Source organism: Terrapene carolina, unplaced genomic scaffold (genome assembly GCF_002925995.2).
Source record: "Terrapene carolina triunguis isolate 2854851 unplaced genomic scaffold, T_m_triunguis-2.0 Scaffold58, whole genome shotgun sequence".
In the NCBI taxonomy this organism is placed as follows: Eukaryota; Metazoa; Chordata; order Testudines; family Emydidae; genus Terrapene; species Terrapene triunguis.
This window is the reverse complement of record NW_020664409.1, coordinates 21,467,833-21,492,858: the sequence shown is the minus strand read 5'-3', so window position 1 is coordinate 21,492,858 and position 25,026 is coordinate 21,467,833. Positions and strand designations below refer to the sequence as shown.

At 44.6% G+C, this 25,026-nt stretch overlaps 1 protein-coding gene across 1 annotated transcript in view; it reads right to left on the bottom strand.

Moving 5' to 3' along the window:
* TMX3 (thioredoxin related transmembrane protein 3) overlaps positions 1-24,463 on the bottom strand; it is a 66,521-nt gene extending 42,058 nt beyond the window's left edge. Inside the window, exons 1-6 of the mRNA XM_029914115.1 lie at positions 24,410-24,463; positions 20,705-20,867; positions 19,254-19,308; positions 13,748-13,787; positions 11,758-11,881; positions 7,728-7,773 (exon numbers count right to left, since the gene is read on the bottom strand). Of these exons, the coding sequence (XP_029769975.1) occupies positions 7,728-7,773; positions 11,758-11,881; positions 13,748-13,787; positions 19,254-19,308; positions 20,705-20,867; positions 24,410-24,463 (482 nt within the window). The remainder of the gene's footprint in view (positions 1-7,727; positions 7,774-11,757; positions 11,882-13,747; positions 13,788-19,253; positions 19,309-20,704; positions 20,868-24,409) is intronic.
* Positions 24,464-25,026: the final 563 nt, after the last annotated feature.

Genomic DNA, 25,026 nt, shown 5'->3' with positions numbered 1-25,026 from the left:
GGCATTGGCGGATCGACCCAGAATTCCAATGGGCAGCGGGGACTGCGGGAACTGTGGGATAGCTGCCCACAGTGCACCGCTTCCAATGTCGACGCTTGCCCCGTTAGTGTGGACTCACAAAGTCGAATTACTGTCCTTAGTGTAGATACACACGTTCGACTTTCTAATATCGATTGCACATATTCGATTTAACTAAAATCGAACTACTCTCGTAGTGTAGACATACCCTTAGTTTCCCTGCCTGTATGGGTCTTTTCACACATAGCTAGGGCCCTACCAAATTCATGGTCCATTTTGGTCAATTTCACGATCATAGGATTTTAAAAATTGTAAATGTCATGATTTCAGCTATTTAAATCTGAAATTTTACAGTGTTGTAATTGTAGGGGTCCTGACCCAAAAAAAGGAGTTGTGGGGGGGTTGCAGTACTGCTACCCTTACTTCTGTGCTGCTGCTGGTAGCAGTGCTGCCTTCAGAGCTGGGCCGCCGGAGAGCGGGGACTGCTGGCTGGAAGCCCAGCTCTGAAGGGAGAGCCGCTGTCAGCAGCAGCGGAGAAGCAATGATGGTACGGTATGGTTTTGCCACCCTTACTTCTGTGCTGCTGCTGGTGGGGCACTGCCGTCAGAGCTGGGCATCCGGCCAGCCTGCTCTCCGGCTGCCCAGCTCTGAAGACAGCGCAGAAGGGTGGCAATATTGTGACCTCCTCCATAAAATAACCATGCGACCCCCTGAAACTCCCTTTTGGTCAGGACCCCCAAATTGAGAAACGCTGGTCTGCCCTGTGAAATCTATATAGTATAGGGTAAAAGCACACAAAAGACCAGATTTCACGGTCCATGACACATTTTTCAGGCCCTACACAGCAATATGGGACAGAAAAGTCATTAAAAATGGGGAAATGCAATCAGAAAGTCAAACACTGGCAGGGTGACTCATATATACGTTTCATACCTGAAACTGCGTTTAATTTGTCAATGGGAATTTACTGGATTTCAAGTTCATGATGTCCCTTTAAACAATATTTTATGAGACTATGGATTATTTATACTATTATACAAGCTTGTTTCAGCTTAATTAATACTCAACTTACTTATACCACCACTTTGTTTAACAGCTGAGTATTACAGAGAACCTTAAATGTAAATGAAAAATAATTAAAAAATATTATCCAGTTCAGCATTGACTGATTCAAAACTGGCTCCAAAGTGAATTGTCATTTTCTTTTCCTGCTTCTTACTGGTATCAGCTGTTAAGATTTTTTTTGTATGTTTGTTTGTTTTCCTTTACAAAGGAAAGTGAGTGGTAGTGAGGATTGATATATAAAAATATAATAGAGGAAAGGTCAACATACAGCTTAATTGTTGGATAACCTCGAACTCTGTTGTGACATTGCACTCCATAACGTTTTATGGAAACATGCTTATGAACGTGAATATGACATAACTGGAATATGCTTTATGCAAAAGGTCTCTTGTAAGGTATCATTGCAAAGCTTATAATCTACTGAGTATGGTCATCCTATTTGTATGCATGTATCATTCCTGTATCTGAAGCTAGAAATATGAAGTATAACTCTGAGGTCTTATTGTAATTATGCAAAGTGTGGGCCATTAATGGTGGGTTAGAATCTTGATGGCTCCCACTGACTAGGACAACTGGTTGTGGATGGTTTATTTACCTGCAAGTCTTCCTGTGTGCGTGTGGGCCAACCCATGGGTAATGAAGAACGAGGTCTTACAGTGACATGTGACCATGTCACCTGATAAGAAGATCCATCTCAAATCTGGTACTTTTCCATTTAGAAGGAGGGGTCGGGACCCAGAGAGACACAAGATTCCTGCTTTGTGCCAAAGCTATGAAAGGGGGTGGAAGAGAACAAAGGAGGCTTCCAGTTATGAGAAAACCCCTAGTTTCCACCCAAGATGTTTGCTAGAACTAACAAGGACTGTACCGGGGAAAGGATTGGGCCCAGACTAGGAAGAAGTCTAATCTGTGAAAGAAGCTTATTGGAACATCTCTGAGGGTGAGATTTTACCTGTAAACAGTTTCTTAATGTATTAGGCTTAGACTTGCGTGTTTTTGTTTTATTTTGTTTGGTGACTTATTTTGTTCTGTCTGTCATCACTTGAAACCACTTAAATCCTACTTTTTGTACTTAATAAAATCACTTTTGTTTATTAGTAAAATCAGAGTAAGTGATTAATACCTGGGGAGAGCAAACAGCTGTGCATATCTCTCTATCAGGCCTGGTCTACACTACGAGTTTAGGTCGACTTTAGCAGCGTTAAATTGAATTAAGCCTGGACACGTTCACACGACGAAGCCCTCTCTTTCGACTTAAAGGGCCCTTGAAACCGGTTTCTTTACTCCACCTCCGACGAGGGGATTAGCGATAAAATCGGCCTTAGCGGGTTGGAATTGGGGTAGCGTGGACGGAATTCGACGTTATTGGCCTCCGGAAGCTATCCCACAGTGCTTCATTGTGACCGCTCTGGACAGCACTCTCAACTCAGATGCACTGACCAGGTAGACAGGAAAAGCCGCGCGAACGTTTGAATTTCATTTCCTGTTTGCTCAGCATGGAGAGCACAGGTGACCACGCAGAGCTCATCAGCACAGGTAACCATGATGGAGTCCCAGGATCGCAAAAGAGCTCCAGCATGGACAGAACGGGAGGTACGGGATCTGCTCGCCATATGGGGAGATGAATCAGTGCTAGCTGAACTCCGTAGCAGTAAACGAAATGGCAAAATATTAGAAAAGGTCTCCAAGGCCATGAAGGACAAAGGCCATAACAGGGATGCACAGCAGTGCCGCGTGAAAATTAAGGAGCTAAGGCAAGCATACCACAAAGCCAGAGAAGCAAACGGAAGGTCCGGGGCAGAGCCGCAAACATGCCGCTTCTACGCGGAGCTGCATGCCATTCTAGGGGGTGCAGCCACCACTACCCCAACCGTGTGCTATGACTCCCTCACTGGAGAAACACACAGGGAAGCGGGTTCGGGGTACGAAGAAGATGAGGATGGAGATAATGTAGATAGCTCACAGCAGCAAGGAAGCGGAGAAACCGGTTTCCCCAACAGCCAGGATATGTTTATCACCCTGGACCTGGAACCAGTAACCCCCGAACTCACCCAAGGCATGCTCCCATCCCCTGAGGGCACACAGGGGACCTCTGGTGAGTGTACCTTTGTAAATATTACACATGGTTTAAAAGCAAGCATGTTTAATGATTAATGATTAATTTGCCCTGGCAATCGCGGCCAGTACAGCTACTGGAAAAGTCTGTTAACGTGTATGGGGATGGAGCGGAAATCCTCCAGGGACATCTCCAGAAAACTCTCCTTCATGTACTCCCAAAGCCTTTGCAAAAGGTTTCTGGGGAGGGCTGCCTTATCCCGTCCGCCATGGTAGGACACTTTACCACGCCAGGCCAGTAGCACGTAGTCTGGAATCACTGCATAACAAAGCATGGCAGCGTATGGTCCCGGTGTTTGCTGGCATGCAGACAACATCCATTCCTTATCGCTCTTTGTTATCCTCAGGAGAGTGATATCATTCACGTTCACCTGGTTGAAATGGGGCAATTTTATTAAGGGGACATTCAGAGGTGCCCGTTCCTGCTCTGCTGAACAGAAATATTCCCCGCTGTTAGCCACGCGGTGGGGGGGAGGGGTGAAGTGATCATCCCAGAGAATTGGGTGTGTGGGGGGAGGGGAGTTAGTTGGGTATGTGCTGCATGTTAACCCTGAAACCGCAGCCCCTCCTTTTACATTGCAAACCCATTTTAAATGGCCAACCCAACGGGTGCTTGGTATGGGAAATGAGAGCGCTACTGTTTGAAACCATTCCCACATGTTAAGAAGGTTAAAAAAGCCAAAAGACTGTGTCTTACCATGGCTGCCTGCAAGCCGAAATCTGTGGCCTGGCACTGCGTGAGTGATCTCTCACACCAAACCGGCAGGCCCTCAATATAAGAGGAAAAATGCGACCTTGTAACGAAAGCACATGTGCTGTGTAATGTGAACAGCAAAATTTAACGTGAAAGAGTGTACCCATTGTTCTCTAAAATGTGTCTTTTTTAACCACCTCTCCCTTCTCCTCCACCAGCTGCAAATGTTTCTCCTTCACAGAGGCTACTGAAGATTAGAAAGAGAAAACGGAGGACGCGGGATGATATGTTCACGGAACTCCAGATGTCCTCCCACGCTGACAGAACACAGCAGAATGCGTGGAGGCAGTCAATCTCAGACTACAGAAAAGCACAATATGAATGAGAGGAGAGGTGGCGGGCTGAATCGCGGGATGAACAGAGCAAGTTGCGGGCTGAAGATGATAGGTGGCGTCAGCTTGCAGATAGAAGGCAAGAGTCGATGCTCCGGCTGCTGGAGCATCAAACTGATATGCTCCAGCGTATGGTTGAGCTGCAGGAAAGGCAGCAGGAGCAGAGACCGCCGCTACAGCCCCTGTGTGACCAACAGCCCTCCTCCCCAAGTTCCATAGCCTCCTCACCCAGACGCCCAAGAACACGGTGGGGGGGCCTCCGGCCACCCAGTCACTCCACCCCAAATGATTGCCCTAGCATCAGAAGGCTGGCCTTCAATAAGAGTTAAAGTTTTAAACTGCAGTGTGTCCTTTTCCTTCCCTCCTCCCCCACCCATCCCGGGCTACCTTGGCAATTATCCCCCTAGTTGTGTGATGAATTAATAAAGAATGCATGAATGTGAAGTAACAATGACTTTATTGCCTCTGCAAGCGGTGCTCGAAGGGGGGAGGGGAGGGTGGGGTGGTTGGCTTACAGGGAAGTAGAGTGAACCGGGGGGGGGGGAGGGCGGAGGGTTCATCAAGGAGTAACAAACAGAAGTTTCACACCGTAGCCTGGCCAGTCACAAAACTCGTTTTCAAAGCTTCTCTGATGCGCACCGCGCCCTGCTGTGCTCCTCTAACCACCCTGGTGTCTGGCTGCGCGTAATCAGCAGCCAGGCGATTTGCCTCAACCTCCCACCCCGCCATAAATGTCTCCCCCTTACTCTCACAGATATTGTGGAGCGCACAGCAAGCAGCAATAACAATGGGGATATTCTTTTCGCTGAGGTCTCAGCGAGTCAGTAAGCTGCGCCAGCGCGCTTTTAAACGTCCAAATGCACATTCCACCACCATTCGGCACTTGCTCAGCCTGTAGTTGAACAGGTCCTGATTCCTGTCCAGGCTGCCTGTGTACGGCTTCATGAGCCATGGCATTAAGGGGTAGGCTGGGTCCCCAAGGATCACGATAGGCATTTCAACATCCCCAACGGTTACTTTCTGGTCCGGGAAGAAAGTCCCTTCCTCCAGCTTTCGAAACAGAGCAGAGTGCCTGAAGACGCGAGCATCATGTACCTTTCCTGGCCATCCCACGTTGATGTTGGTGAAACGTCCCTTGTGATCCACCAGGGCTTGCAGCAGCATTGAAAAGTACCCTTTGCGGTTTATGTACTCAGTGGCTTGGTGCTCCGGTGCCAAGATAGGAATATGGGTTCCGTCTATGGCCCCACCACAGTTTGGCAATCCCTTTGCAGCAAAGCCACCAACTATGGCCTGCACGTTTCCCAGAGTCACTACCCTTGATATCACCAGGTCTTTCATTGCCCTGGCAACTTGGATCACAGCAGCCCCCACAGTAGATTTGCCCACTCCAAATTGATTCCCGACTGACCCGTAGCTGTCTGGCGTTGCAAGCTTCCACAGGGCTATCGCCACTCGCTTCTCAACTGTGAGGGCTGCTCTCATCCTGGTATTCTGGCGCTTCAGGGCAGGGGAAAGCAAGTCATAAAGTTCCATGAAAGTGCCCTTACACATGCGAAAGTTTCACAGCCACTGGGAATCGTCCCACACCTGCAGCACGATGCGGTCCCACCAGTCTGTGCTTGTTTCCCGGGCCCAGAATCGGCGTTCCACGGCATGAACCTGCCCCAGTAACACCATGATTTCCACATTGCTGGGGCCTGTGCCTTGTGAGAGATCTATGTCCATGTCAATTTCCTCATCATTTTCGTCACCGCGCTGCAATCGCCTCCTCAGCTGGTCCTGGTTTTGCTTTGGCAAGTCCTGGCTCTGCATATACTCCAGGACAATGCGCGTGGTGTTCATAGTGCTCATAATTGCCACGGTGATCTGAGCGGGCTCCATGATCCCAGTGCTAGCTATGGCGCCTGGTCTGAAAAAAGGCGCGAAACTAGTATCTGACGGACCAGGGGAAGAAGGGAGGGAGGGAGGGGCGAGTGACGACATGGCGTACAGGTACAGGGAATTAAAATCAACAAAGGTGGCTGTGCATCAGGGAGAAACACAAACAACTGTCACACAGAATGGCCCCCCCCAAAGATTGAACTCAAAACCCTGGGTTTAGCAGGCCGTTGATTTCACGGAGGGAGGGGGAAGCTAATGAATACAGAACAAATCTAGTTTTTACATCTTAAGCTGGCAGCCGACGGTGCAGCATGACTGATAGCCACTGCAGTATGATGACGATGGATACCAGTCGTAATATACCATCTTCTACCAAAAGGCAAGGGGCTGCTGCTGTGTAGCAATGCAGCCCTACGTCTGCCAGCCCCACGTCTGCCAGCACCCAGATCGCCCTCGGCCTCTTCTGGGTGCTTAGCAGAAAATACTGGGCGCTTGGCAGAAAATAGCATACTACGACTGATAGCCATCATCGTCAAGATAGTTCAATAGGACTGAGCATGTCTGCCCAGGTGCCCATGATCGACAGCCACTGCAGTACGATGACAATGGATACCAATCGTAATATACCATCTTCTACCAAAAGGCAAGGGGCTGGTGCAATGCAGCCCTATGGCTGCCAGCCCCACGGCTACCAGTCATGCTGCACCGTCTACCGCCAAAAGGCAGTTAGCTGCTGCTGCTGTGTAGCAATGCAGTCCCATGTCTGCCGGCACCCAGATGACATATGGTGACGGTGAGCTGAGCTGAGCGGGCTCCATGCTTGCCGTGGTATGTTGTCTGCACAGGTAACCCAGGTAAAAAGGCGCGAATCTATTGTCTGCCGTTGCTCTGACGGAGGGGGAGGGGCCTGACGACATGTACCCAGAACCCCCCGCGACACTGTTTTGCATCATTCGGGCATTGGGATCTCAACCCAGAATTCCAATGGGTGGCGGAGACTGCGGGAACTGTGGGATAGCTACCCATAGTGCAATGCTCCGGAAGTCGACGCCAGCCTCGGTACTGTGGACGCGGTCCGCCGACTAGAGCACTTAGAGCATTTTATGTGGGGACACACACAATCGGCTGTATACAACCAATTTCTATAAAACCGGCTTCTATAAATTCGACCTAATTTCGCAGTGTAGACATACCCTCAGTGTTATAGAGGGCAGACAATTTATGAGTTTACCCTGTAAAAGCTTTATACAGTGTAAAACAGATTTATTTGGGGTTTGGATCCCATTGGGAACTGGGTGTCTGGGTGCTGGAGATAGGTGACCTGCTGAGCAGTTTTTGGTTAAAGTCTGCAGCTTTGGGGGCGTGGACCAGACCTGGGTCTGTGTTGCAGCAGGCTAGCGTGTCTGGCTCAACAAGGTAGGGTTCTGCAGTCCTAAACTGGCAGGGAAAACGGGCTCAGAGGTAATCTCAGCACGCCAGGTAACAGTCCCAAAGGGGTCTCTGTGACCAAACCCGTCACAGTGATATATAAAAATATAATACAGGAAAGGTCAACTTACAGCTTAATTGTTGGATAACCTCGAACTCCGTATTCAGATGCAATGCCTGAAAGACACATTTGGTTATGTTTCTGTTTTCCTCTCATATATGCAAAAGAGGAATTACACGGTTTGTATAATAAATGCTGTTTAAACAAAAAGCAGATTGTTTACTTTCAACATGCATATGTTATTTTTCTAACCTCAAAATCAGTTCCAATGATTATTCAAAATTAATTGAATTAGTCATTTTATTCATTAAGTGGAAACATGTTAGAGACTCCATGTCATGAAAACGTAGCATACATGCACACTAGTAGTATGTATACATGTCAGCTAACACACAAAATACTAAAAAAAGTAGTAGTGAGACTAATATTTCCTCTGTAATCTCTATAAACCAACAGCAACTAGTTAGTGATACACAGTCCGACACAAATGTTGGGACTCAATGAACAGGAGTCCTGATTTGGATTTCAGGAAGACAGAGAAAGTGGTAGATTTTTTTTAGGAAGGGGACGGTCTGACGTCCTCTGGGCATCCTGTGGACACAGATTTAAGGCTGTGTATTTGTTTTGTGAAGCATGTGTCACCTTAACTCAGCATTTCCTGTTTTTTGTACTGCCAGTGTCATTTTTGTCACAAATGAGATAAGTCAAATGCACAGCCACATAAATGTGGCTAAATTTATGTATACAACGTACAGGACAATTGAGTAGCAGTACTACTACTACTATCAGTAGTGGTTCAAGTCCCCAAAATTGATGTGGTCATTGCACATAATCTTATTTGGGACAGTGTCAGCTACAGCAAAAGGCAGAAAACAGACAAGTTCTTCTTGACCCAGAGAGAGGCTCTGGGTGGTATCCACCAACATCAACACATCTGGACCACAGCTGTCCAGAATGTATGACACTCTGCAACACGTTTTGGCATGTGCTCAACTAGGTCCCCCCTTCCCCCTATTCTTTTTATTTGCTTATTTGGTTCTAAGCCTTTAGAGTTCACATTTTTAAGCTTTTCTCTTCAAGTCTGGAACCTAGAAACTTATTTCTTTTTAAATGAAACCTAGGATTCTCACACAATTACAGGACTCCACAAACCAGAGCTTAATTTAAAATACACCAAATAAACTGGCAACACTAGCATTGTACTTGCTTTTTGCTCCAGTGTCCATACTTCAGTGGCTTTTTTGTACTATATTTTATGGGATTGGTTAAAGCCTAGGAGAAGAGGGTACCATTGAATGTGACCTATTAAGGAAGCCAGATCTCCACGTTCACCCCCACCTCCAACCCTTCATCTCACCATTTTAAATTAGGACTAATTCAGTAGTTGTGAGATTTAGGGATGTAAATACAATTTAAAAAATTAACCGTTTAAATGATTAAAAATATGTTGTTTAAACTGTTAACTAATTAAGCAGCTGGGGCCAATCCCACCGGCTGGTGGGGCTGGGGCCAATCCAGCTGGTGCAGGGCCACTGGGGTCGGCCGGTCAGCCTGGGGTTAAGAGTTAAGGTGGGTTAACCAGTAAGACTAATGTTTACCAGTTAATCAGTTGACCGGTTAACCTTTTACATCCCTAGTGAGATTTACTGCTACCTATGTTTTTTTGTGCATCTTTCAGGACATGGAAGTTTGCAATACTACTCTGCCATTAAAAGGTAGTTAAAATGCCATTTTTCCAGGCCTACTTTATTGTCAACATGGCCACTATGTATTAATAAAAATGTCTTGCTGTCAACAATATGCTGGTACACTTATTTCTGAAGCTCTTAGCTTGACCTCAAGCAATCTGGGCTGCTTCATGTACTTCTAAATAGCTTGTTGAGTTTTAGTGAATGCCATATCCGTCACTACCACCTAATTCTAGGATATTTCCCCAAATCTAAATGGCCATACCTCCAGTCTGCTCATTTTGTATGGGATTTTACTCTAAAGGATGCTTGCCACAGCCTATCATGCTAACCAATAGTGTGTTATTGTTTCCTTGTACTCCCCCCATATGTCTGCACCTGTTGAGTCCTGTCTTATACTTTAAACTCTTTGGAGTAGGGACTGTTCTGTGTTTGTACATCTAACACAATGGGGTCCTGACTGATGACGGAGGCTCCTAGAAGCTACGATAATGCAAATATCTGCTGACTCACATGGGACAGTCGGGGCACCACAATTTTCCATCCAAACAATGTTACCTCAAGAAATTAGCAAATCAGCAGCAAAAATATTATCAAAAGTGCTGGGATTAACTCGGCTCCTAAGTCCCATCTTCAAAAGAGACTTAGGCCCCAAGGAACAGAATTGCCATGGTATCTAGACACCTAAAGATGCAGGTAGGGTCTGGGTGGGACCTATAAAAGCACCCAAGACCAAGTAAACAGGAGTTAGGCATGTGCAGTCATGAAGTTTAAGGCCAGAAGGAACCACCAGATCATCTAGTCTGACCTCCTGTGTATCACAGGCCACCAACACCCCCAGCACCCACACCTTAAACCCAACAACAAATATTAGGCAAATTATAACAGCCTGCAGGAGTCTAGACTATTATGTGCCAGAGGGAGAGAACAGGAGGGACCAAGGTGCCACAAAGGCCGAGGCCTCTGCAATGGCAGGGAAATGATTGAGATATACCCACATAAAACAACACATGCTATAGAGGAAGGGACCTATCTGAGCTGGTAGGAAATTCCTTCCCAAGCTCACATAGGGCAATAAGTTAGACTTTGAGCATGTGAGCAAGTCAGCCAAGCACCTGAGGGATTAAATGCTCGGTGCCACTTCAGAGCCCTGGCCCTCTCACCCTCAACATCCCATCTAAATTGCTTAGGCATACTTGAAAATCCAGCTTGGCGCCTATCTGCATTTTCAGGCATCTAAATATCTTGGTAAATCCTGACATTACAGCCTAAATTTCCTTTAAAACAGGACTTAGGAGCTCAAGGCACATAGGCACTCTTGAAAATGTTACCCCAAATCCCTATTCATCTGTGAAAATATTGCAGCTGGCAAACCCAGAAGTCTTTCAGAATCTAAACAGAGGTTTACTTCATTCTGGGACAGTCAAAGATGATTCCTGCAAAGGATCTGCTTGTGGCAGGGCTGTTATTTCAAGACCTCTTTCACCATAAGGATAATGAGTTGTTGAGAGGTGAAGCTGAACATGGTAGTCCTCTGTCCCTTTACCCAAACTGTAAAACCTGCAAAATGAATTGTGGTTCTACATGCAAGGTAGGATAGTCATTGCAAAGTCAAAGTTTTTGAGATACTGGTTGTAAGGAGTGTTTTGTTTAAGTGTGCATAGCAGTTAATTTGTGTAACACTCTATGCTGTTGGAGTGCTTACCAAAACTGCATTAATTGATCAAGAGCAATATACTTGTAAAATGAATGAATAAAGCCAGAAGCTCTTGACTAAGAGGTTTCTCACTAGTTTTCAGTTGATCCCCAATCCCCCTCTTCCCGCAAGATTGATTTTCAATTTCTACACACCACGTGGAGACATACAGCAATGAGGAGGACAGAAATCTGCTGCCTAGTGAGGCAATGATTTCAACAAGATGTGTATAATAGCTTAAGGATTGACCATGCGAAAGCACTTTACAATTCTGAAAGTGCAAGTAGATCTACCTGGCCTAGTAATAATAAAGTAAGGAACCTAAAACAGACAAGTTGTACCTTATTATGGTGGGCTCCGTAAATCAGATCAAGCACCTTATAAAGAAATTAAAGAAACTTATACCAAAGATAGGGCCCTGAAAAGTGCTATCTTCTATGAGGTTACTCCTCTCTTCTTATTTGTTTTAAGTGTATAAGGATCTGAGGTTTTGGTTGAAGGGGGTAAACCATAGCAGCATGAGTTGAAAAGTCACTAACAGTGGGATATGATACATTCACGTCTTGGTTACTTACTGCTATACTTAGCCAGCAGATCCTTCAAGACACGTGCATTTGTTTATACGATACAGTCTTTTTTTTAATAGTAATCCTTCTGGTTGTTTCATTTTCAAAACTAGTTGACAACAAAACTATGCCTACACAACACATACTTACTAGAATAGGAAGTCGCATCCATCTTCCCAACTTTTACTGGAGAACCACTGCTTCTCATCTCTATACCAACTTCATTCCACACAGGCTCCAATTTCTTGCAATGGCCACACCAAGGTGCATAGAACTGAGAACAAGTCAGAAGTGTGGCATTAAACAGAATCAGTGAACTCTGTATAAAAATGGAACTCTCAAGCCACACATTTGGAAAACCAATAAAAGTTGCCAAACAGATAATCCTCTCTTGGCTTATAAGGATTTCTTCAAATTCAAGTTCTTCACTCCAGTTTTATGAGTAAACTGAACTTTCATGATTCAACAGTGCAGATCCAAAATGAGTACTTCTAGATGCTATATTAATGTAGCAATTCCTGTCCTGAAGGATATGTAGAAAGATTTTTTTTTAGAAAGAGACCTACTAGTAATTTATATTTCCCTTCAATGCAGTGCTCCTGTCTATGAAAAGTCACAGGACAGAAGCAGACTATGCAATCTTATCTTCTAAAAAAGTGTACCTGGAGGGGGGAAAAAAAGCATCACCTGGATATAGTGTTTGATGGGTGACTAGATTGATATCTGTATAAAGGAATTTGAGCTTATAATATCTCTATTGCCTGCCAGAGAAGCCTATCTGTTTGGTGGAAGTCTCAAAACAAGAAGCAAATTACCATGACTTCAGATTTCCAAAGGAAGCAGGGTGTTGAACACAAATGAGCAAATATCTTGTAACCATAAACATTTATGTTATAATATTTAGTAATGTGTAGTAGTTGCACAATCACCAACAGTGCCGCCAAATGGTTAGATGGGGATTTGGCAGAGCATCTGCCCTTTGAAAGCACAGTCCAGTCCCTCTGTGTCCCTGCCCCAAGGGTTTCCAGTCCTTCCCTTTAGCACAGAAACTTTGTTGAGGTTGGGTCCTTGAATAGTTAAGGCCTTTTCCAGAAGGTGTCTCATCCAGGTGAAGACTCCTGGGATGGTAATGTCCTTTCAGAGTGGGTAGAAGAGCCCAGGTCCATCTCTCCACTGGGCTGTTCCAGGGCACAGTGGTGGGCAGCTACACTTGACACCTTGGAGTGCTAAGCCACTGCCCTCCCCTGGACCACTTCCTACCGAGTCTCCTTTTGTTTCCTGAATAACTCACTATAATCAAGTCTCTGGCCTGCAAACTCAGTCGCTTTCCTCTCCTCCGTGAGTTTGCACAGGCCTGTGTTGCCAGATTCCAGGGAATGAGCTCCTGGGCATTATTTTCCCTTCAGAGTAGCCCTCTGCTCCCTCTGAACTGCTCTGCTCTCCTTTTTAGAGCACTGCCTCCAGCTTGTACAAGTTTAGCAGGTGTAGCCTGGGCCCAGAGCTGTTCCTTAACCCCGTGTTCTCTAGTGTGGGGTTTGTATATCCCATCACATAGTGTGAACCAACTCCTATTTAGTTCAGAGCCAGGATGCAGCTGGGAGAATTCCTTCTATCCACCAAGGACTTAATCCTACACTCACTGAAGTCAGTGCTGAAGGATCACGGGCCCAGGAAATAGATTTCCCAGTTGAGAAGGGGGTTGGTTTTGCCTTTGTGGAAGTTACTGATTCAGAAGATACTATATATAATTTGCCACTTATTTCTCAACAAATATGGTTAATATGAGCTATTTGGCAACTGTATTCAGCTTGTATAAACCTTACTTTGAATTCAACTTTTGGTTCTACACCTAGTCTTAGAACTAGAGAATACTGAACATAACACTTTCCAAGTATATTAGACAGTAAAATAAATGATTTTGAACAATGAACATGATACAAGAGCTAAAATCTGAAGTACACGCATTAGCACGTACAGCTATGGGGTAGTGGTTTTTTGTTTTTTTTTTTTAAAGAGGAAAATGAGTTCCTCCAGTATCAATTGTGTAGTATATAGTGGTTCTTTTATTTTTTAAACAAAATTAATGGAAAGCTGTTAAGTTTCAACAAAGTGTGAATCTTAATACTTCTCACATACTCACATCTACAAGCCAAATGTCATCTTTACGATTGTCTTTAAATCTAGAAAAGAAAAGCAGATTGTAACATGTATATACACAAGCACACAAATACACTATTTGTTTCTGAAGGAGGGGGACAAAGGGACCTGGTTAAAAAAAAAAGAAAAAGGAAGAGACAATCAAAACAAAATATGGCAGGCATATTAAGCCCATCAGTTTTTTTACTATTAAAATTCTTTGTGTATTTCACACTGCAGTGTATAGTATTAGTCCATCAACACCCTTTGACACCAATGAAAAAGAAAAAAAAAATCCCAGAACTACTGAAGTAAGGGTAAATGACTATAGGAAGAAAAGGTTTGCCAATATGCAGATTTACACTATATAACAGGTTCAATGGTACAGTGGACTGGAGTCTGTTTTCAATCAGTATAACATAACTTTTTACTGCACACTCTACATTTAGCCTAATGCATTTTCCCAAAATACTACTTCAAATTAAACTGTAATTCAGCTCTTCCTCTTTTCCGGAGAGCTATACTTGCTAAGTAACATACACAACCAACAATAATGTGTACACTAAAATATCCTAGATTAACTTTGTAACTAGTTTTCAAACTCAGAGTGACCTTTATATTTGTTTGCTCAATACTGTAAAAATCTTGCAGCTAGCCTAGTTTCATGTTAAAGTTATCAGTCATTTTAACATAACCTCAACATTTACTTTACCAAGACTTTAACATCAAAGAACACAAAGTTAAGATAGTGAACAATACTAATCTATATTTTCTGGCCTTTATTTAATGTTAGAGTAATGACTGACAAGATAACAAATTGACTAGTTTTAACAGTATTGTAGAGTTTGCATTAAGTTGAATGTGAACTGGAAGTCTATTACATGGCTACCAGGGAAGTCCTTATGAAATACACATTATAATGATAATTGTAATCATTATAATAGGTTTAAAGAAGTACCTAACAAGATGAATTTTGTATGTATTTATGAGTCTATTTTTCTTGTCATTACAATTAGATGACAATGAGAGCACTTACTCTAAAGTTATTTGTGAACTGAACTACAGTTTATGATAATGAGGACCTAACAGCATTCAGATCCAAAAGGTAACACATTCATGCATTGCATAGCTTCCTTACTGAAGTCTGCCAACACATCTCAGTTTTGGTTGGCAATGCCCTTGCTACCACAGCTTCAAGCTTCTCCCACGGAAAGATCATTAAATGCATCTAGTTGTGTAAAACACATTTGTTCTATGGCTTGTGTTAGGCAGAAGGTCAGACCAGATGACTGTAAAATCTGAGTTATAATGGTCTAGGGGACAGATCACAAGCCTGGAAGCTACACATTTAGGACCAAACTGGTGCAAGAAGAAAACCAGGGATGAACTTGGTTTGTGAAATGCAAATAAGTTGAGATTTTGTGATGGCTGTAGGCAAGCAATATGAGACCACCATAGTCACATACGACCTAGAACATGGTTTCATCTCATACACCTACAGAAAAGGAGGCTGAGTTACCTAACTCACTATACCACCTAGTTTTCCCTCCTTTCACCTTTTAATTTTAAATAATCAAAAGAAACCTTAAAAGCAAGTTTTAAGAAGCTGACTAAATGCTTGGGGAGGGAAAGAAAAGATTCACCATTTGCTTGCTGAAATGCTATCTTTTAACTATATTTTATCACAGCCATAATGTTATGGCTGAAACACTTTATTTAGCCCACTGCTCTGAGGTATTGAAGCAAATGCATGTTCAAATGTCTGGAGGAAGCTGGGGGAATTTAGTACAACCTGATCAGACAGGTTATTGAAAGAATCAAACATGAAACAAAGATGCTGACTGAGGATTTGAAATACCTGATTATGTTAAAGAAGCTATATAAAATGTGTGCAGTTTTTTTTTTAGCCACACATGCCTCATCTACTCATTTTACTGAAAATCAATTTTACTATTGTTTGCACTGTAGAGCTAATGAAAGATATACGGTAGGTGGATTCTATTGTCCCTTGTGCATTAAAAATATGTTGGCAACCTCTAATTATGAAATCTGAAACATTGGTGATGATGCAAGAAGCAGAAAGCAACAGTTTGATTTTCAGAACCCAGGTTCTGTTTGCAATTAGAATATATCCTCTACAACTTGTAATCTGAGATTTTGATATAGAACCCACTCCTGCTGCCTCCAAAGCAGCTACAGACATTTTTCATATATATTTTACTTCAAGCAACCAAAGCATATGGTTCTATTCTACTCATATGGAATATTTAGGCACATGGTCAAAGATGTGAATAAAAACCAGCGGATGGCAGGCCACAAAAATCAAGCAACTGAACAGGAAGAGGATGCAATGCAATAAGCAAGTTTAATTTCCCATTCAGACCTTGGACTGCTACCCTCACAGACTTTTTTTTTTTCTTTTTTAAGTACTGAATAACATCTTCACAAGAGGCTAACGAGACAAGAAATTTCAAAAATATATTATAAATCATTTTAACCTATGTTACGAGTAGCACTATTTATGCCATATTACTTTTTTCACTTCTCTCAGGTTGACCTGAAAAGAGCTCTGTGTAAGCTCGAAACCTGGTCTCTCTCTCACCAACAGAAGCTGGTCCAAAAAAGGTATTGCCTCACCCACCTCCTCACTCTAAAGAAAGTCAAGTCAGTTTCTCATTCAAGCTCTTAATGCTACACTATCTGAAGGGAAGTGTTTGTTGACAAACAATTGATAACAATGGAATCTAAACAACTATGTCAAATCAAGTTCTACAAAGCTTGTTTGCACAAAATTTAAGTTTTGAACCATATTTAAGTGTCCTTTTTACTAAGAGATGGACTGGCAAAAATACAAGAGCTGAAGTCTTATATTTTGATATTCTTATCTTTGTCAGTTTTACATTATTTAAACTTAATTTAGTTTAAATTTCTAAGAAAGAATCACGTTATATAAACTCCCCCCTTGCCAAAGATTCATACACATTTATGAAAGGTAATTTGAAAATGCATTTTATAGAGTCCTTGGTAGAAATTATGGTAGATATTTAAAATTCATATTGTTACTTGTGTTAGACTAAATTCCTGTGAGATAGTGCACATTCTCTATAGCAGGTAGCAACTTTTCAACATTAGTATTATTGACTGTTACTTCCAACACTAAACTTTATAAATCCCTAGTAAATACTATTACAAGCAGTGAGTGCTTGAATTAGGCAAAAGCAAAATATTATTTTAACACAATATAAAAAGTGTTTCAAACTTTTTAAAAAGCCTTAATTATGAAGCATCTACATAGTTGTTCCTGACCTGACACATAATAAACCAAATTTCAGCCCAGAGAGAATTTTTACAACTAAATTATAATACTGTATTTTCAGGACCATGTAAATATCAACATAGCATTATATAGTCATGAATAACTCCATAATACCCAATTACAGTTGTCATAGGACAGACAGCTGGATGTAAATCAAGCAGCAAGAGTAGCATGTGCTACAGCCTGGTAATTTATTAATCTACAGCAGGGACGGGCAAACTTTTTGGCCTGAGGGCCACATCTGGGTATGGAAATTGTATGACGGGCAATAAATGCTCATGAAATTGGGGGCTGGGGGTGGGTGGGGGGGTGTGAAGGATCCGGGGGGCGGGGGTATGCGGGCTCTGGGGTGGGGCTGGGAATGAGGAGTTCGGAGTGTAGAAAGGCACTCTGGGCTGGGACTGAAGGGTTCAGAGGGGGAATCACAGGTTTGGGGTGCAGGAAGGGGTGCATGCTCCGGCTCAGGGTGCGGGCTCTAGGGTGGGGCTGGAGATGAGGGGTTTGGGGTGCAGGAGGGTGCTCCAGGCTGGGACCGAGGGGTTCGGAGGGCAGGAGGGGGATGGGGCACGGGAGAAGGTAAGGAGTGCAGGCTCCGGGCGGCCCTTATCTCAAGCAGCTCCTGGAAGCAGTGGCATGTCCCCCCTCCGGCTCCTATGCACAGGTGCAGCCAGGTGGCTCTACGCACTGCCCCATCCACAGGCACCGCCCCTGCAGCTCCCATTGGCCATGTTTCCTGGCCAATGGGAGCTGCAGAACCAGCATTTGAGGATGGGGCAGCGTGCGGAACCCCCTGGCTGCCCCTAAGCATAGGAGCTGGAGGGGAGACATGCCGCTGCTTCCGGGAGCCATGGCACCTGCGGAGAGGGGCAAGCCTCCGACCCCGCTCACCAGCGGGAGTTCAAGAGCCCGATTAAAAGGCCTGACAGGCAGGATGCGACCCCCGGGCCGTAGTTTGCCCACCCTGATCTACAGCCATTCGATAAATGTGTATGATAGAGAATCTAATATAGATAACAGGGATTGGGGAAATGGAGGTTACTGACATGCACATTCAGAGAACTTCCTACAGATGCTGTTTTTAGGCCACACATATCAATTTTTTAATACAAAATTCTTCTTTTTTCAGCTAAGTAGTTTATCAGCAGATACCCCTTTTTAAAGAAACTAGTACACTGAAGCAGAGTGATCTAATAGACCTAGTTTCTATTCCCACGTGTGCCACTGGCCTGCTGTGTCATTTCACCTTTCTGTTTCCCCTACCATCCTTTTTCTCTCTCTCACATAATGAGGATGTAAGCTCTTTGGGATAAGGACCATTTATTACCAATGTGTTTGTATAACACCTAGCTACCACAATGGGACCGCTATGAAGTACTATAATTCAAATAAATAAAAGCAATGCAAAGCTTTCACCAATATTATACTTTCGTAAACCTTTGCTGTATATGCACTAGTACCTGCTGCTGGACTTTTGACAGAAACTAAAAATGTTTACCCTTCATACCTTCCAGTTATTTATAAGAAGATATGCCACAGATTTGTGGCCCTATACCAGCACTTGTTTGATAAAGAGCCATAACATACACATCTGGACAACTCATGGCTTATTAAAATAAGTTTCCCCGGGCTCTGAACTAGAAGTTGTCAACACTTTCAAATACAGATATTTGCACAATCCACTAAAGGCTTGCAGATACTGTAGGAAACTTCTACTAAAAACATAGAAATCAAGCAGTGCTTTCCTTTAGGAGCTGTTTCACAAAAATTCTCTAGCTATGAAAATGTGCTTCTTCCTCACTCCAACCCTTGACCAGATTTGAATGTACTGCCACAGTTAGAAACATGGGAAGAAAAAAGCATGTTTATTACTGTGTCTGTTTAGTCTCTTATTCTTCAGTCTTCCAAACTGGTGATCCCTATTCACAGCCTCTTAAAACAACACGCAGCCTTTGCAAACTAAGCCATGCTCACTGTGCTTCAACTTACTAGTTATGAGGTGATATTTATACAAACCACATCCTTTTCTTTCATGCATTTCACGGTTGCTACTAGAGAAAGAAACAAGACTTATTTAGCATTTTCGGCTGAGTAATACCACAGAGCAACAAAGCAACAAAGGAGCAGCACCTCCATGAAAACAAACAAAGAAATACCTAGACAACATTTCACGTGACAATAAAATTATGGTACTTACGAGTCATCTAAGTCTTCCACAAAAGCTGCATCTAAAGTCAAGACAAGTGCAGCAGCTGTCAGGAAAAGGGGAGGGGGGAGGAAAGGTAGTAAGTAGGTTGCAGGACAAGGTAATGGCATTTATCCTGATTAATTAATTGCCACTACTGTCCCCTCCAATCGATCCCCTCACCCATTACGCTCTATCATAGGGACGCGCTGCAGGCACCTCTAATATGCCCCATACTTATGAAAATAATCTAGTGCCATTTTTTTCAAAGTTCAGGTCATGACCCAGAACTGGGTCGCGACATTTAAGGCACTGGGTCGCCTTGCTCGATACCCAGGGATCCATGCGGTTCTGGTCTCCACCGTCAACCAGGACATTAAAAGTACTGTCAGCGGTGCTGCCCAGTTAAGGGAGACTAGTGCCTTCCTGTTCTGACACCGTGCTGTGCCCCTGCAGCGGGTCCAGCTTCTAGGTAGGGGGGCCACGGGGCTCTGCACGCTGCCCCCGCCCCGATCACCGACTCCATGCTCCCATTGACCGGGAACCAGCCAATGGGAGCTGGGGGGTTGCCTGCGGGCAAGATCCTAGGAGCCGAACCGAACCTGCTGGCCGCTTTGAGGGCTCAGTGCGGTCCCCAGTGCCAGGACACGCGGGAAGCCTGCCTCTGCATCACTACCGTGCCATTGACCAGGAGCCGCCGCAACCCCCTGCCCCAGCCCTGTGACCCCCCCAACCCGGAACCCCTTCCAGCACCCCAAACTCCTCATCCCTGGCCCCATCGCAGAGTCTGCACCCCCATCCCAGAGCCCTAAACCCCCTCCCACACCCCAACCCCCTGCCCCAGCCCTAAAGCCCCCCCAAAACCCGGAGCCCCTCCTGCACCCCAAACCCATCATCCCCAGCCCAGAGCCCCCACACACTCTGAACCCCTCATTCCTGGGCCCACGCCACCGTCCTCACCCCCACACCCCAACCCTCTGCCCCAGCCCTGAGCCCTCCCACACCCCAAACCCCTCATCCCCCGCTCCATTGGGTCGCCGGGAACAAAAAATTTTTTCAGCGGGGCCCCCCCCCCCCCAAAAAAAAAAAGTTTGAAAACCACTGCTCTAGTGAATTAAGCCAGTCTGCTTTGCATCATGCTTGGTCCGACCACTTTTATTTGGAGGGTCTTTGCCCCGTCTCCTCCCCAACCCGATTCTCTTCCCTTTCATCCCTCAGCCTTCCCGCCTGCAAGAAGCTTTGGGGCAATGACTCCTCCCCACCCTTTCCTAACATCCGCTCCTGCAAAGACCCCTCCCCCACATTTCCTTCCCCCATCACCCTCTCGAATCCCCATCTCGCCCCCCAGGCCCAGCCACGAGCTCTCCCCATCCCCCCACCCCGCGCGCACGCGCCCCCTGTCCCTGCCCCTCCCCCCGCTGGGGGGGGCCGCGGAGTGGGGAATGACGCGCCCCCGGGTTTACCTGCTGCCCAGATGAGCCGGCACCGCCCGCTCGCCGAGGCCATGTTGATAGGAGAACTCGGGAAAGCAGCACAACTTCCGGCCGGCGGGGGAAACCAAACCGCACGCGGCGCCCCGGCAGCCGCCCCCCGCGCAAGCGCAGAGAGGACGGGGGGCGGGCGCCGCTGGAGGGTTAGGGGAAGGTTAGGCCACGCCCCCTCAGAGCCTGTTCCACTCCGAACGCGTGGCGCGAGCTGGTGCTGCTGGCCGCTGCGCCGTCCCTTTTCTCAGTGCGCGGGCTCCCCGCCAGCCCGCTCGGGGAGCAGAGCGGAGAATCCCCCCTCCCCCCAGTGTTGGAACCGCCTAATGGCAGTGGGCGTTAGTCCCCAAAATCACACGTACGCCGCTAACGTGAGGCCCGCCTGCGGCAAAGCATGCAGCCGAGAGCTGACTCCTCGCCCCCTGCCTACCCGCGCTCCAGATCAGAAAGAACCAAACCATCACTTCCCCGTATTGCTGCCCTTGAGCGCTCCCCTTTCTGCCTTGCGCTCAGAGTCACACACGTTCTGGGTTCTCACTGCATTCACCTGTGCAAATTGTTCCAAAGGCAGCGCTGCTCCCTGCTGTGATGGTTTGGTTTTAGACACCACAGTGGAGTTTGTATTAATTAAAAAAACCACTTTTCACTGAGACTTCTTTAAAAAGAAAAGTCAGAACCCATGATGGGTAGGCCAGTTGGAGAAAGGAGATGAAACATTTCTGTCCGAGAGAGCAAGAGTGCCCAACTTTACAGGGCAAAGTAGGCTCCAGCAAAAAGGGGAAGCTGCAGCACAGCCGTTCTCAAACTGTGGATGTTGTGACCCCGTTTTAATGGGGTCACCAGGGCCAGTGTTAGATTCACTGGGGCCCAGGGCTGAAGCCACCCCCAAGTGACATAAGTTACAGTGACCTAAGCACTGATGTGGAGAGCTTCTCCCACCAACAGCTGTGGCTGCTTCTTGGGGGTGGATTAATTAAGTAAAGGAGAGAGCTCTCTCCCATCAGCTTAGAGTGGCTACAATAGATAGTTTACAGCAGAGCAGCTACATCCGTGCACCTGTAAGCTCTCTAGTCCACCTTAGAGGGTGGACTTACTGTGGTAAGTATCTATGCTACAGCTGCAGGGGTGCAGCTGTACTGCTGTAGCATGAACATAAGAATGGCCCTACTGGATCAGACCAAAGGTCCATCTAGCCCAGAATCCTGTCTTCCAATAGTGGCCAATGCCAGATGCCCAAGGGGGAATGAACAGAACAGGTAATCATCAAGTGATCCATCTCCTGTTGCCGATTCCCAGCTTCTGGCAAACAGCCTAAGACTTTGTTGTTCTTGGCCTTGTTTAACTATTCCAATGACAATTCACAAACCAGAGAAAATATATCTCACTCTTTTATTTATGTTTATCCTGGAATATTAACAGGAGTAAAAAGCAGGAAACTTATTGTCATTACACAGAGAATAGCATATGCTGTGCTAGATATAAATTCGGCTCAGGTTACTTCCTCTCTGGACTGCCTCCAGGGTTCCTGTGGGACAGCACAACAACACACTGTCCCTTGTTCAGGGCAGATATAATCATGATCTAGTGCTAATGTGCATGAGGATCAGAGCATGGATAAACCATTGGTGATCTGCTTATTATGCTAATCATAATCTCATTACTAATTTGTACTCTTCCCCTCACCAACCCTGGTTGTTGTAACCAGATGTTGTGTCATCTTTAGGGAGTTTGTAAGCTTTTTGAGTCAGGGACCATCTTTTCACTGTGTATATGTTTAGAGTTCCTATCACAATGCGGTCCTCTTTGATTGCAGCTTCTAGGTGATAAATAATAAATCATATTTTCTTACAGAATCACTTTTTGACCCTAACTCTGTTTTACAGTTAGTCTCCTTCTGAACACAAGTAATAACATCTGTTCCTGTTTTCTTTGTAAAATGTAAACTTTAGCTTATTATTATTCATGAAAGTTCCCCATAAATTGTTCAATCACACCACATCAACTGTGTTCATTTCTAATTTAAGGATTATTAATTATTATTATTACCAGCCTTACAAATTTAAACTGAGATTTGAGCTGGGTTCTTTCCTTTTCATGCATCATCACCAGTAACAAAGGGACAAATAAACCATCAGTGACACTTGTTCAACCCTCATTGTCTTTAATGGATTTCCACAGATATAAACAAATGGAACTTAATAAACAGGTTCTGCAGACCCTTTTTCCAGAGGCCTAATTTAATAACCACTGTCCAGCTCCCTGAAAAGCACCTTTTGTCCTCTCCCCTTAGGTTCAGAGTGCCACAGTCTGTGACTGTGTGGTTCAATTCCTAGGTTCACCAGCCTGCAACATCTCTCCTTAAGTCTAGGGTTTCACAGCCCAGCTGGGGATTGCATCCTGGCAGACTCCTTCTCAGGGAGTTCTCAAAAGTAGATATGTAACTTGGAACACACGGGCATACAAGATATACCATGTGGCTTCCTTCATCCTAATGAGTCAAGCTTTAATTCAAACAGAGGGGGGAGTTGTTTGTTTATGCCTTTATTTATTAGTTAAACAAACAGATCTTATGCAACAAAAAGATTTGTAAAATCCTTACAAATGATTTACAGACAACAGACAGAATTCAAGTGTGGCATAGTTTTGGGTAAAACATTTAACTCAGATCTAGGAGACAGGTTAAGACCTAAAATTTCAAAGCACTAATTATGAATGTCTTGGTTTGGAGGGTCCAACTGGGGACATCTTGGGCCTGATTTTCAGGACACTGAGCATCTGAATCTCTTATTAACTTCAACTGGTGTTGTTGGGTGCTCATAACTTCCGAAGTGTGGCCAGTTGAGCACTCAAAATTAGGGTTACCAACTTTCTAATTGCAGACAACCAGACCACCATGGACACAATGCTACAGCTGAGGGCTCACCAGTGCCAAGTAGAGTGGGAAACTAGGTTCTGTGATGACAACCTTTCATAAACACAAAATTGTGTTTATCTTTTAAACATAAAACCAGCCAATTAATATTTACTAACCAGTGACTGTATGGGAGGACTTATTCATTAAATATGCACAACTCCTGTAGCCTTGAAAACACACAAGCCAGGATGGCAAAGCCTTTTGTGAATGGTTCTGTGAAACAAGAATTATGAGGGGTTTTTTAAAACCTGTTAGTCACATTGCCATTTTCTAGTGTGTGTATATAGGACAACACCTTCAAGCACAGCCTCTTTTGGTATGAGATGGCTTTGTAGGTCAGATGCCCTCTTTCTTTCCCGCTTGTGGTCTTGCAATGATTTACTCAGATCCAGGAACTGAGAATAGGGTCTCACTTATACTTTTTTGGAGCATATAGAAAACTCTTCCTTGTAAGCTCCTTGAGGCCAGCCCTTATTCTGGCCCTGAGTTAAAGCTGATAAGCATGCTTTCCCAAGTACAGAAGTCCCTAGTCCTCCTCCCAGAGAGAGTTTTTTATTAAAACATTTCACTCTCCTTAAACCAGTAGCCTCCTAGATCTCCTCTTGGAGCAGAGCTATTCAAAGAGTCTCACTCTCCTTAAGCCAGGAATCCCCTTACTTGCCTCCTGAAGCAGAGTTATGTTTTAGGCCAGCTCTGTCAGCCTTTCCCCTGTCATCTTGGAGAAGTTCACAGTCCTTTCTAGAGTCTCAAAGAACTCCTAAATCTATGAATACCTTCCTGCAACTGACTCTTGGTGGCCTTTTATCAGGCCCATACCTGGTGCTCATTATTCCGTTAACTGCCCTAGATGGGCTTGTTCCCTTTTAAATGTGCTCCACATAGTTGGCCTTAAAGGAGCTAGCAACCTAGTGACAATATATTTTTAAAGAATGCTGTAATTGACTGGTTGCCATTGCTACTTTAAATATAAAACTGAAACATCATTTGAATTGTTTCTCTACAAGGAGACAGGGAGTGGAAAACATTATCCAAATTGAGGTATAAAGTTGATTAAAAATTGTACCCAAATACTGAGAAAAAGTAACCTGGCATGTTCATGGCTTAAGTTAGGAATATGCATATTTAAATCTAGTATTAAGCAAAAGGTTAGATTGTTATTTAGGTTGACTATGTTCTAGATTAAGCAAATAAAGGGAATCAGAGCTATGTATTGGTACAGCTGACAAACTTTTTCTGCAGTGTTATCATCCAATGAAACATGACTCAAAATCAACATCGCATACTTCTATCAATTGAAATTACAACACTATCTAATAAATGGGAAAACTCCTAGCGGATTAACTTTCAAAACAATACTCTACAGTTGTGACAATTAAACTGTCTGATATTG